Source organism: Electrona antarctica (assembly GCF_951216825.1).
Source record: "Electrona antarctica genome assembly, chromosome: 4".
Classification (NCBI taxonomy): Eukaryota; Metazoa; Chordata; class Actinopteri; order Myctophiformes; family Myctophidae; genus Electrona; species Electrona antarctica.
In genome coordinates, this window is record NC_136809.1 from 38,177,358 (window position 1) to 38,192,187 (window position 14,830).

The 14,830-nt window shown below is 41.8% G+C and overlaps 1 protein-coding gene across 2 annotated transcripts; it reads left to right on the top strand.

Moving 5' to 3' along the window:
- Window positions 1-399: 399 nt before the first annotated feature.
- Window positions 400-14,655, top strand: ptcd1 (pentatricopeptide repeat domain 1; the record flags this gene model as incomplete). 2 transcript variants are annotated; one of them, XM_079498919.1, is made up of 13 exons in its annotated part: window positions 400-632; window positions 1,552-1,810; window positions 2,284-2,424; window positions 4,005-4,223; window positions 4,745-4,846; window positions 5,538-5,712; window positions 6,459-6,587; window positions 7,382-7,812; window positions 9,280-9,396; window positions 10,421-10,603; window positions 11,202-11,299; window positions 13,593-13,693; window positions 13,991-14,655. In XM_079498919.1, 13 exons carry the CDS (start codon window positions 400-402, stop codon window positions 14,083-14,085), a joined length of 2,283 nt encoding a protein of 760 aa, XP_079355045.1. In that variant the 3' UTR covers window positions 14,086-14,655. The 2 variants fall into 2 exon arrangements, with proteins under 2 accessions (XP_079355045.1, XP_079355044.1); XM_079498918.1 differs by having other exon boundaries at window positions 1,540-1,810; window positions 13,991-14,654.
- Between the last annotated feature and the right edge of the window lie 175 nt (window positions 14,656-14,830).

Here is a 14,830-nt window from a genome sequence, read left to right on the forward strand (position 1 = left end):
ATCATTAATGCAGAACTCCATATATGGATCATCGAGCATCCAGCCGACTGGCATTGTCATTGTGACAAGCATCCAGCCAAGCCCTATATAAATAGTGGTTATTAGGCCTACCCACAACCCAATAAGAAGGCCTATTCGTTTATAAAATTATATTTGTCTTCATGTCTCATACAGCCAGGAAGAAAAGAAACGGAGCCAAATCTACGACATAACCACTAGGGGGCAGTAATCACTATAATCCGTGCATCGACAAATCCATTAGCCAGGTCTATGTGTGGTGTGCTGTATCGACGATGGATTAGCCAGGTCTCTTGTCAGAAATCAAAACACATGATGGCGTGTTGTGTGTCTCGTCTGTCTTAACTTGATCAACTTTAAATTAATACCCAGCCAACAAACATGTTAAAATGTGTCGCCTGTTCGTGCATCATGAGAGACGGGAGAACAATGCTACTGGGGCATGTTGTGGCCAGAAGAGTCTCCATGGTTTACACCACGGCTAAGAAGAACTCATCATCATTATGTTCATCATCATACAGAACATTGAGAATACTAAACCACACTCCGTTGTTTACTGAAGGTCACTGCTGGAGGGGAGTCACCGGATCAGTCACACGTTTAGCCCTTTCCAGGTACATATGATCAGACCTTACATTTTGATTTAACCTTGAACTTAGCTGTTTAGGCCAGGCTTAGCCATGGTTCACATATGACGCTGTATTATGACAGTCATGTTTCAGGGCCAGGCTAACCACAGGTGTTTGTAGCAGTTGTGTGCTAGAATAAGTGTCAAATATCTCATTATTGTGAGGGGTCTTTTCCATGCCAAGGACCTATAGCTGAGAGAGAGAGAGATGAAGCAGGGACCCCCACTACATAAACGTTTGCTGCAGATTAAACTTTTTTCATAGATTCTTCTGACATATAATCAGTGTTGTGTTTTTAGTTTTTCATGTGTATTTTCAGACATAACCACTTAAACCCACAATACTTAGTAAACCTGGCCTTTGGCTTTGTACTTGGTCTGCTCTACTACACCAAACCAGATATGCTATAAAACTAAATGTTCCTATCACACAAAGATTTGGTGAAATTGGCAACCCACTTAAACAAATTAATGGGCTTCTGAAAATGTGTTAAAGTTACTATATTTACCCAGGGTAACTGGACTAAGCATCAGATACTTGTTTACAGCCAGGCCCTGCTCATAGAACATTTCATGGTAGTGGTTCAATGCCTTGCTCAAGGGCACTTCAGCGGTGGTAATTTTTAATGTGCCGGTCCGTGGATACGAACTGGCGTCCTTCCGGTATCAAGACCGCTCCGCAAACCGTTCGGCCACCGCTGCCACTTGTTCAAGAGATGGAGAGACAGGGACACCCCTGCTACTGGAAACACACAGTATAGCAATGATTACTATCAGTGCTTTGACCGTTTAACTAAAATAAACATCACTTACCCCACCTTACACTAATCCGGCTAATCATTTTTGGCCCATAATCGTGCAGCCCTAATTATGACGATTTATAATTGTCACAGGCCTCCTTCCAGGGGAGATGTGGTGTCCTCCTCGGTGTCCCCAGAAGGGTCTTCAGAGGACGACCAGCAGGGGAGGCACTTCGGTGCCCTGTCCAGCGACGTGGCCTCCAGGAGTTGGTACCGAAAGAGCAGCCCGGAGCTCCAGAACGCCCGCTACCAGGAGGATGACGACCATGTACAGGCAGAGGGAGAAGAGGCATTCCGGTCCCGTGGGAGAAACACCACCTACTGGTACCTCTTACAGTGCAAGAGACTGATCAAGGAAAACAAGGTGTGTGTGTGGTCTGTCACTCATAAACAAACACACACACAACAAACTATTGCTGCCTACTAGATGTGTGTTTTTATTTGGTGTGACCTCAGTGCCATCTGTCATTTTTTTAAATGCATATTTACAACACCTGTCCACAGGAGGCTTAGGAAAAAGAATCCACAAAGATAGTACATTCACAAATAGCCTACCAAAAAATACATGCGAATGCATTCACATATATATCCTATAAATACTTATAATTATATCTATAAATACCCAAACAAACCTGCCTTAAAAGTGAGTAAGAGTAGTTCACCCAAAAAGTGACTTATTTTCTATCAATTACACCCCATGAAGCCTTGGATTCATGGATTTTGTTTTCCTTTTTTTCGTATTCCTAAGCCAATAATTTGATGACGGACTCTTTGAAGACTCTTTGAGACTCTTGTCATATTACAGTTGTCCTCTTTGTGTCCTGTGTTGTCTCTCAGCTCCAGGAGGCCATGGATGTGTTCAGCAGAGACATGTTGAAGGTAGAGAGGCTGCAGCCAGAAGAATACAACTACACCATTCTGATAGGAGGCTGTGGGCGCGCTGGACGCCTCAAGAACGCCTTCAAACTGTATAATGATGTACGTATGCATACACTCACGCCATGACTGTTGGATTGGTAAATGGTTCTCAAATAGAAACTATTAGATTAAGATTATGCAGTATTATACAAAAAGTTAATTTTTTTCAACAGTAAATTCACAAAGACAAAAAACAGCCAGTAAAAATGCAGTTCTTTATGTAAATGCATGTGTCCATACTAGTTCCCGATTTATCCCTCTTAGGCCCCTTTCAGACGACGATGGTCTCCAGATAAAACGGCAAAGTCCCGTTGCGTTCTCAGTTTTTATTGACCCTTGAGAACGCACACTTTATGAAAACGCTATAATATCGCTAGGTGGCGGTAACGGGCTGCCAAATAGACCAGTCACCCACGTTATGTACAAGAAGAAGAGCCAGCTCCCCCTTCACGCAACAGTTTCATTGTTCCCTGTGTCAATCACACTACAACACACACTACAAGTACACACTTCAACCCCCACTTTTCAATGACTTACATAGCTTGCTGTGTTAGGTGTTAGACTACGAGACCATTGTCCCCATTGGCCGTGAGTTCAAGCCTCACAGCCGACAGTTTTTCGCGATTTTTGCGGTCACTTTATTTTCTCACATATTAAAAACGCTACCAGATTAAAGTTAGGAATAAATAATACTGAGGTAAATGTTAATTAATAGGTTAATAGGGGAGGGTGATTCCTTTTTGTTTAATCACCTGGGGAGTAGGGAGGGTGATGGTGGTGACAGACAGCCCAGAGCATGCAGGCAGAGCGCGCCACAGGATGGTTATATATTTTATAATACATTAGGCTACATAAACGCTGCTGCCGCGGCTGCCACCTATCACAATTAAGGCATTTTATTTACATCATGGTTTTACATTCACCATCGCTGATGAGCAGCGCTTTGTAGGCGAGGAGGGAGGCTTGTTCAGGAACTCCATTATATCATAATTATGCATCAATGTAATAATATATGCGCTGCGAGCCAACGTGAGCCATGATGTCATAAGTTTTGCGGATTCACCGTTTTGCCTGTTTACACGGAGAAGGGATAAAACGGCGTTCTCAAAGATTTCCACTCTGGGAGGTGGTTTCACTTTGATGCGTTTTCACCTCCTGAGAACACCCTTCTCGTCTAAAAGGACCCCAGCAAACGATACTTTATTTTGCCGTTTCTTATGAACACCATCCTCATCTAAAAGCCACCTTAGTCTTTTCATTCAGTGTGTGTTACAAAATATTTTTAAAAACATCATTAATCTGTAGTCTAGCACTCTAATAATGACATGGCCAAACTAGGAACTTGAAATTGGCTAAATTGGGTAATATCTGAGTGTTTGAATGTGTTCCAGATTAGGGCTTCAACTATCGCTAATTTGTTGTGGCTATTCTAACGATTCCTTTGGTATACATTACAAACTCACATCGCATCGTGATGCAACACATATTTTCACTATTTGAACATTTCTGACTATAATGACATTCCCAAAATATTGATTGATCATTACTTGATTATTTTATTAAATTAGTGACGTCAATTAATACATTGATTCAATTGATTTTGTTTGACTAAAGTGGTTGCTCCCCCTCTATTTTCCCAGATGAAGAAGCGTGGTTTAGTTCCCAGCGATGCCACGTACACGGCTCTGTTCAACGCCTGTGCAATGTCGCCGCATAAAGAGGCGGGACTTCAGCGGGCGCAGCAGCTGGAGCAGGAACTCCGGCGTAAGAACTACCCCCTCAACACCATCACCTACCACGCTCTGCTGAAGACCCACGCCATGACCAACCACCTGCCCGCCTGTATTCACACTTTCAGGGTACCAATGAATGAATGAATATTACATTTTTGTGTCGGGACAATTGCTTGACCCACATGGGACAAGCGATTGTCCCCACATGGGATTATCATTAATTAAAACACAAAAACTTTCCAGCTATAGTAAATATACTTTCCAGTATATTTACTATATTTTATATTTTACTTTTGGACAGGTCCATTTGTTAAAAGTTTCTTTAAATCACATATGGGTCAATAAAACAATAACATGCAAAAATGTGTATGTTCCCGCTCCAAAAGAGCCACAACCCTGGTATCTTGCACCATTAGCAAAACACCAGTACATACAAATAAGACTCATTAACATTGAAGAAAATAAACAAGTCAAAGAAATTAAGTATACACAGTAGGATATGCAACAATAAATGATGATAAAAATAATAAATATAAATATAAAATACACAAAACGTAGATAATAATAATCTCAGTTACAATGTCAAATGGATAAATGAAGAGTAAGGATTTGACTTTGTATTACTATAAGTTTGTGTGTGTTTATAGGAGATGCTACAGAACGGCCATGCAGTAACAAGTGAGACATTCCACTACCTCATGATGGGATGTCTGGAGGACAAAGACACAGGGTTCAGGATGTCCTTACAGGTGAGCTACATGCATTCAGTGTTGGAAAAGATGATGACCGTAGCTTAAAGGGATATTCAGTGATTTCACTTAATTCAAATATCACTTATTTTGTCTTATTTTTTGGATAATCCTCCCTACTATAGAGTGTGCTGACCATATAAGGAGTTCCTCCCTGTCCCCAGTGAGCCCCTGGGGTCAAAAAACCCTAGTTTCGGTTTGGGCTTTGGGTGGCAAAGCCTTCATCCAATCAGGATGAGAGGGGCCTTCCTCCAATCACGAGTGGTGCACGTGCTGTTGGTCTGTTGTACATCCCCCACTGTAGAGCGTGTGCATGTGCACATCTTGTTACCGGGCGGACCAGGGTTTTTTCCAAATCACTGAATGCTCCTTTAATGTGCAACACATTGTTTTCTCACTAAACGGTAAACCAGAAATGCATTACAGTGTAAGTGTGTACAGGTTATCTGCATATTTCTAATGTGACAAGTGTGTGTGTGTGTGTGTGTGTGTGTGTGTGTGTGTGTGTGTGTGTGTGTGTGTGTGTGTGTGTGTGTGTGTGTGTGTGTGTGTGTGTGTGTGTGTGTGTGTGTGTGTGTGTGTGTGTGTGTGTGTGTGTGTGTGTGTGTGTGTGTGTGTGTGTGTGTGTGTGTGTGTGTGTGTGTGTGTGTGTGTGTGTGTGTGTGTGTGTGTGATGACTTTACTGTTTCAGGTGTGGCGTCAAATGCTGATGTCAGGCATCAGCCCAGACTTACAGAACTACAACCTGCTCCTGCGGATGGCGAGGGACTGTGGCATTGGAGAGTCCGCCTTGGCCTCTGAACTTCTGCTGAGCCCAGTGTGTGCCGGAGGTCAGCGAGGGACAGGCGTCACCACCAACACAGAAGGTAGGGCTGCAACTATCCATTAAGCAGACGGATACTGTACAGAGATCTCATGTATATGCACAAAAGGGACACAGACAGACGGTTAAAACGGGTGCTATGACAATTGATATAACGGGTATTGCATACTAGGGTGGGGTATGCATTCCTGATTTTCATTGTTTCCAATTTGCATCGTTCCCAAGTAGGCCAGTGACGGACAGGCACAGATCTAGTATTGTTTTTTGAGGGGCGCTAGCCCCTCCTATACACAGGTTTAATGTTTGAATATAGCTTGTCTAGACAAACATTAAAAACGCCATTGACAATGGACAGAGTTTAATGTTTGTTTTGTCTCCAACACAAACATTAAATGCCATTAACCATGAACAGAGTTTAATGTGTGTTTTGTCTGTCACTGAGCAAATCGGCATATGCATGTCAGAGGAAAAACTCGGCCAATAAGGGACCATGATTCTTATAAACTTCTCCAGACTATACCCAATTCCGTCCACGATGATGTAAGATGGGTTGGTAAAGCGCCCCTCACTTAGTCACGACTCACTTCACACAGGTGTGATTTTTCTAGAATGTATTTGAAACTTTCTGCCTGTAATAATGGCATCCCCAAAATAGGAAGTGATTATTATTCAATAATTTTATTAGAAAGTTATCGATTCTAAGGATCAAACTTGTCGATTGAATTGATCATAAATCATGTATAATCAATTCAATTGATTATTTCAAATAACTGTTGCACACCTTTTCAGGGGCACGCGGTTCTATAGATGTTGATCTCCTGGAAAAGCAGCTGTTCATCCAGCCTTCCTCGCACAGTGACCGGTCAAGCGGTCAACAAGACGACAGCCTCTGTGGCCCGTACAGTGCCAGTATACCAGGTAGGTCTGTCCCAATCAGGGTTGGGATCCGGTGCCGGACAAATCGGATCCAACATTGAATCGGTTCCATGACATTTGGAACCGGTTTATCACACTGTCAGAGCTGGTATGTGGACTTCATGTCTGCTGTACTGGTGGTTCTCAAACCTTTACATCGCACCTTTACCACCATACAGTAACTCTGAGGCTTCGTACACACATAAAGAACGAATGTTCTGTGCTCTGCCTGTGTTTCATGGCCGTCCCAATGCTTTTCCAATGGAAGTCACGTGGTTTGACCAAACACTTGTGTTTGATTGCCCCCCTCCCCCCAATCAAACACAAGTGTTTGGTCAAACCACGTGACAGGCAGAGCACATAATATTCGTTCTTTATGTGTGTATGAAGCCTGAGTGGTTCCATTTGTAGTGTACACTCTCAGAGTTACAGACCTTTGAGGGTCCATTTGGAAGCGCCTATATGAATCATTAAAGGGAACCGTTCAGAACCTGGGGCTGGGTCTCTGGCTGCCCCCACCCTCTGGAATTAACTCCCCCCTCCCTCCCTACCTTCAAAACTGCCCTGAAAACCCACCTTCACTTCAGAATAGCCTTCCCGAGTTGACTTTGATTTTAACTTGTCACTTTTAGTGTTTTATTGCTTTTCTTCTCTTCTTTACCTTTTTCTAATAAAGTTGTTATTTTGTTTTGCTTTCTCCCCCGGCCCCCACACATGTAAAGCGCCTTTGAGTACTTTGAAAAGCGCTATATAAATCCCAGATATTATTAAATTAATCTTCAACTATAATGTGACAGCCCTACTACCAGGAGCACAAGAGGAGGCAGGCCGCTCCTTGCAGCTGGTACCAGTGAGGGAGACGAAGCCAAATGACCTGCCCAGTGTTCCACTAGAGGCTCTGTGCTCTGTGCCTGCGGTCCCAAACCTCCTGGACATCTTCGAGGGGAAGGAGAGGGGTGGAGTGGTCTCCCTGGGCACCATGGCCGGGCCGTCTGATCGGCTCGCCCTGATCGGAGGGGCCCGGGGCGTTCTGGAGAAGATGGCGGCCGACGGACTCCGCCCCGACATCAAGACCCTGACCGTGTTGGCCGACACCATGGAGCCCGGCGGCCAGACCCTACCGACCCTCCTGCAGGCCGCCAAGCAGCACCAAGTGAAGCTCGACGGCGGCTTCTTCAACTGCGTGATTCGCCGAGCAGCGAGAGCCGGGGATTTGGGTTCAGCAAAGGTAAACACACCCTGAGAGAAGCCTTATTCTCGGACACCCAGATTTATAACAGCTTTTTCATGTCAAAGACCACATAATGGAAAAAAAATATCTTCAGCCAGGGTGAAGGTTGAGAATTAATTTTATTATGAAGATTCAGGAACAGAAAAACAGCATACAGATCATAGAAACAAGCCTCCTGGCCTGTTCTGGCAGCACCTCAGGGCACCGGCCTCTTGAGCACCAATCTGAGACAGTTCTTATAGTGTCCACAATTATAGTGTAACAGAAATGCTATTCTAAATACTAAATAGTCAATAGTCTATGCTGATGATACCCAACTATATCTTTCTGTAGATCCAGATGATCTCTGTGCCTTAGACCCGCTGTTGACCTGTCTGTCTAGCATTAAATGCTGGATGAGTGAGAACTTTCTCAAGCTAAATGAGGATAAGACAGAAGTTCTCATAATCGGTTCTAGTGAGCAGAAAGAATCGATAAAAAGCAGACTTGGTAACCTGACTGTAGAAAGTAACAGTACAGAACTTGGGGATCACTATTGATTCTGAACTGAATTTTAATTCACACATTAATCATGTTACCAAGATTGCCTTTTTTCATCTTAGAAATATTGCACGAATCAGAGCCTATTTGTCACTGGACGATGCAAAAACGCTAATCCACGCCTTTGTTTTTTCTCGGCTTGATTACTGCAATGCACTTTTTTCTGGATTGCCTAAGAAATCAACTGACAGATTACAACTTGTCCAAAATGCAGCAGCCAGAGTCTTAACTAGAACTAAGATGAGAGAACATATTACTCCAGTCTTGGCCTCATTGCACTGGCTTCCGGTTGTTTTTAGGATTGATTTTAAAATTATTTTACTTGTTTATAAAGCTCTCAATGGTCTCGCACCTTCCTACCTACATGACTGCCTGCCGAAATATGTCCCAAACCGCCCCCTAAGGTCTTCCACTGCTGGCCTGCTCGCTTTGCCTAAAAAAATGGCAACTAAAAAATACGGGGATGCAGCTTTTTGCTTCTACGGGCCGACGGCGTGGAACAAACTCCCACTGTACCTTCGACAGGCAGCCTCTGTAGACATTTTTAAAGCTCAGCTCAAGACCCACTTTTACACCCTTGCTTTTAATTGATTTATGTCTTTTAAAAAAAATGTTATTCATGTCCTCACTGTATTGTTTATGCCCTGCCTTTCTTTTCTTTTTTGTGTAAAGCACTTTGAGCTGCATTTCATGTCATGAAAGGTGCTATACAAATAAAGTTTTATTATTATTATTATTATTATATAAGGATATATTCTAAAGACGACACACAAATGGTTACGCAAGTACACATTCGCTGACAGAGTAACACATAGACATAGTAAGCATGGAGAAGTCAGGTCAGCTGTTGGATTGACAATTGTAGTCGAGTTAGAATTAGCTGCTGTCAAAATCAACACTTTCTCCATCTTCCCGCTGTTCCAGGCCGTGTTGTGTACGATGAAACAGCGGCGCATCAGTGTGGACGTACAGACCTACGGCTGTCTGGCTCTGGGCTGTGACAAACTGCAGGACGGACTGCAGCTTCTCTCTGACATGCAGGTGAGTTCACACAGACTTCTTACTGGAACGCATCTGTGACACCTTAGCTTTGAACCACTTTAACCATCGTGTGCGTGTGTGTGTGTGTGTGTGTGTGTGTGTGTGTGTGTGTGTGTGTGTGTGTGTGTGTGTGTGTGTGTGTGTGTGTGTGTGTGTGTGTGTGTGTGTGTGTGTGTGTGTGTGTGTGTGTGTGTGTGTGTGTGTGTGTGTGTGTGTGTGTGTGTGTGTGTGTGTGTGTGTGTGTGTGTGTGTGTGTGTGTGTGGCTGCGCAACAGTGACACTTGGTGGTCAACAAATGCTATTTCCGTACTCGGATGGAAACGTACGTACATACATAGGGACACACATAGCTGTCTATAGGAGTGGCTAGCACCACTCAAATAACGTGTGCAAATCTTTGAATATATATTATTTCACAGAAAATGTTTTTTACTCATATCTTTGCTTCTGGGAGGTCCCTGGAACAATATATTGGAGTTGGCCAATTACATATCATTTTTGTGGTCCTTGACGTGAAATAGTTTGAGAACCACTGATATAAAAACATAGGTTTTTCAGAAAACTGCCATGATTTAGAAGTCATTTGTAGAATCTGATCTCAGCCTCAGGTCTCAATGGGTTAAGTAAAGTAGCAATAAAAACTGTGTAGAAATACTTGCGTTGTATTAAAACACAAGAGTTCTCATTATGCAGAATGGCCCCATTTCATGATCACATTATATGATTGTCTTTAGTATTTATTAATTAATGCATTTACTGTGTTCATCACTTTAATGTCACAGCTGGTAAAGGTGGGTCTGATTTTAATTCCTTTATGTGCTGCTGCGTTGCTTAACCTATACATCATTATTTATTATTAAGGATGTTTTTAAAAGTCCATAGGGTGGTGGGAAGCTTTGATCCTCAAAGGGCGTTTGTTCAATAACTTCGGTGCCACACAGCAGCACAGATCAGCTGCTACTTTTGACAAATGTCAAATTGTCAATGAAGCATCATTTCTTTTCTTTCTTTGTGCTTATTGTAGTCGGCGGAGCTGAGGCCTAACGTCTACGTGTTCTCTGCTCTGATTGGCCGAGCAGCTCGGAGGCTGGACTACCTCTATCTGAAGGAGCTCCTGAAGAGCATGAGAGACCTGGGGGTGTGGCCTAACGAGGTCATCATCAGACAGCTGGAGTTCGTCTCGCAGTATCCACCCAATTACGACCAGGTGTGTAATGATGTGGGGCTTGTGGGCCATGCTTATATGTTCGCATCAGCCCAGAGATGAGTCACTATTTTTTGTCTGAAATTGCTGCACGTTAATTAACTCTTGTATTGCGGCTAGCTGCTAGTCAGTGAAAGTAATACGTCAATCAGTTCTCAGTTGACACGACTGATTTCAGTTATTTGGATTCATGTCTTCTATGGAAGCATGTTGCACAGCGAAAATAGCCTATTCTACAAGCTCTTGTAGATAGGCTACTTTCGGTTATTTCTTCTAAAAAGATTAGTGCATTTGAAATGGTCAAACTAGCAATACTTTTAGAAGCATTTTCCATAAAACCCTAACGATCTCGGATATTTCATAAAAGCAAAGATTAAAGCCTCATTCTGAGATTTCCTCACCTGTTTGGCAGTATGTAGAACAGCAGGAACGATTATTACTAAAACATACCATTTTACATATAGTGTTAATTGTTTAGGAAACAGCACTACTAGTGTGGGTGGGAGCTCCTTTCACACCGTTTCACAAATCCCATAGACATTTTTTCTTGAGATTTTATTTTACTTTAATCAATGTGTCATCTCCCTTTCCAATCTCGCAGTACAAGACCAGGAACAACTATCTGGTTCAAATCGATGGATTCCGTGGTTACTACCAGGAGTGGTTGAGGGCCATGCCTGCCCAGAGCACTGAGTCAGGGTAGGAACCGTTACAGTTATTACTATGGTTGGGATAAACGATTCTGGTTCCTTAACAGTTCCCTCTTAAAGGTCAGATTCTTTAAGTGGTTCCCTTTAACGATTCTTCTAGGGAGTTCCAAATGGACCCTTACAGATCTGTAACTCTGAGAGTGTACAAATGGAACCAAATGGAACCTCACGGGTTAAAGAGTTTGAGAACCACTGGTATTGTAATTGTATTGCAGAAGTGAAGGCCACATATACTGTACCAGGTCTGACAGTGTGATAAAACCCGGTTCCGGAAACTGTTAAAATGTGATGGAACCGATTCCAGTTCCTCAATGTTGGATCCGGTTTTCCCGGGTCCTCCGGTTCTGGATCCCAACCCTGGTTATTACATAATCATCAGAATTGTTTTCCATTCATCCATTCATCCGTATAAAATAATCTGTTTTATACAGATATTAAAAAATATATCATTTTCATAAAAGAATAGCACTTGCTGACAATATGTCATGATGCGATGCGTTGTGACCCTTAAGATCGGCTATTTCCACTATTTTACAGATTTGTTTTCAAATATGTAGAAAATATGGCCTATTTTGATTGTATTTTGATTATTTTTAGCAGTTATTTCTGTCTATTTTAACTTATTTGTCATATCTGCCCTGTGCCATTTCTATTTACAAAGCCTAAAGGCTAAACAGTGTGTGACGCTGTGCTGTAATATGATAGGGTTGGGTTTTCATTTAAAAATAGAATTGATAAGAGGTTTCTGCCCGACAGCAACGACATGTTCAATACACTGTCACGTGGACTGCGGTCACGTGTGTGTTATGATTTGTTATGATTAGTTTTGTTATGATGTAGTATAGATATATATATATGAGGTAACTGGTGGTATTGTTATAGTTATATTGTATATATATGTTTAGACCTATCTTTGATATCTCTTATTATATATATATATATATATATATATATATATATAGCTATACATCCAGTAGACTTGTTATGAACCATATATTGGAATAGAGGGCGCCTTCTATTATATATGTGTTCTTCTCCACTCCAGGTTGGATTGGCTGTGTTTGCCTTGTAGTTCCATCAACGAGGGGCCGGCTCTAGCCCAGCGTCTGATCAACGCTTGGCTTCCTGATTGGCTGCCGGTCGCGTGCACTCGCTGCAGCAGTGCACTGTGTTCTCTACTTAGCCAGTTCATGTCTGACAGCTCGCCGGGGAACATCACTAGGATCTTCCCCCGACCCGCTGCTACTGATACGTGTAACAACTAGAGTACTAACTGTCAACTATCTAAAACCTTATTGTTTAAACCCATGTTGTGTCCGCCCTTCGGAAAGGCTTTGTTTGTTTCTTTTGTTTGTTTGTTATCGAGCCTTATTGTAAATATCTTTTGGAGTTATGTTTTATTATATATATAGTTTTATAATAAAACTTCCACGGGTTAGGGTTAGCACGGTTTCCTTGTTCTTCAGTCACATGTTACCTACCTACTACCCCTAGACTTATGATTCGTAACATACACCCCCCCCAAAAAACAACAACACAATTAAATCGTTTAATGGCCATATGAGTCAGAGACAATATTCTAGGTGGGGATGGTTATGCTTTAATTTAACATGATATCATGGGGAGAATTCGGTGGTGTGGTAGTTCTGCCAACAAGCACATGGATCAGAGTTATACAGTACTGTAGCTGCTTCAAGGACAAGCTGAACTATAACCAGCTATATAGCTATAGAGCACATAAGTCCTGACGTCACTTGTTGATTCCCCTGGTTCGCGGACGTTTTTCTCTATGGAGAATAACATTGGGTTTCTTAAAATCGTCTCATAAGAATTGTGGTCTAAGCGATATATATTGTCGGGGAGGTGGTTCTAGCTATCGTTTACAATAGTCAGTCACTCATATTTGATACAGTCTGTGTCTAGCGAAAATTGTACTAATTTGGCGGCGGTAACGTTAGCGATTTATCGCTGTCAGTTAATTCTTCATATCCATATGAGTCAACCCGCCAGGATAATTAATTTGTTTTTGGAACACAGTTCTTATTTGACTCTGTATAAAAAAGTGTATGAGAATTCAGAATAGGGGAAAAATACGAACGAGGTAGGATGTGTAAATTACATCAGACTTCTGTGCTCTTTTAGGCCTATTAGAGACATCTAGGTTCTTACAAGCTTTTAGCTACCAAATGTCATAATGTATTAGAACTTAGTATTAGAAGTGATAAAGGTTAGATACAAGCAACTATAATAACTATAGTATCATGTATAATTCTTTTACACAGCCCTGAGTCGGAGCAGATTGAAGAGACGGCGGCTGAGACACAGGATGTGACCTCACAGCAAGCAAAACCTGAGGCAGAGAAAGTGAATGTTGTTCAGAGGAGTAAGTCAAAGGTCTAAGGGCTATATCTTGCGCCACCCCTTATCGGATTATCCATGATCCCTAAACTCAATTGCCATTTTTTACTAATGTGAAATACTGAAAATAGCAGATATGCAAGAACATCACCCAAAAGGACGCTGAAATATACGGGCGCCGCCCCATTCAGTTTTTCTCGATTTCAATATGTCGAGGCCAGAAAGTCGTTTTTTTGCCACTCCCGCATAACTTCCGAGTATGATGATGTCATGCGCATACCCTCTATAATGGGCTTACATTTTATTTCTTCTCTCTTTCCAGTGACAGTGGCTCAGAGGAGTCGGCAAGAAACAGCCACAAGCAGATTCCACCTTCCTAAGAGGGAGAAGAAGAGGGAGAAGAAGTCCACTTCATAACTCAATTAATTGAAGAAGGAATCGATAGAATAATACAAATCTATATGTTGCAGCCCTATTTGGAAATGTATCTCCTTTTGACAGCTTGCTTGTGTCAGATGTACAGCTTGATGCAACGTTGCAACAGACTGAATCGTAGTGTAATTGTAGTGGTCAACACGCCAACACGGCATTGCAAACCAGTATGTTGTATAACATTGTAAGTGTATTTATGATAATTTTTTTGATAAATATGAATGCAATTCTATAAAAGATTTGTGTGAATGCTTCTTTTACCAAATTCATTATGGCTTGTAGAGCGTACAGTGACAAACGGCCCCAAAATACAACACTAAATTATATGATTATTATAATCATTTTGATTAATGGTAATGGTAATAGTAAAGCACTTAATTCTTTACATTCATCTGTATTTCTGAGGGACGTTGTTTGTTGAATGACTACAGTGGACTGTTCAGTTATTGCAGAGCTAAAATCATTTGATTCAAGACAGTTACTGAATAACCGAATAATCTTTATGGAGCCTTATTCTTTCCCTGATGCTTTTCATTTTACAAAACAATTATTAAAATGTAATAATAAAAAAAATGGGCAGGAAAAAGGACGGGTGTTTTCGATGAATCTAACATTTTTAAAGTCGAGTTTATCTAAATACTGACTCCAGCAAATTAGTGGGTAACTGTCTGGGGACTTCACAAAAGCCTGAGTAGACGATAAAGTGAAATATCCCTTTAAAAACATTATT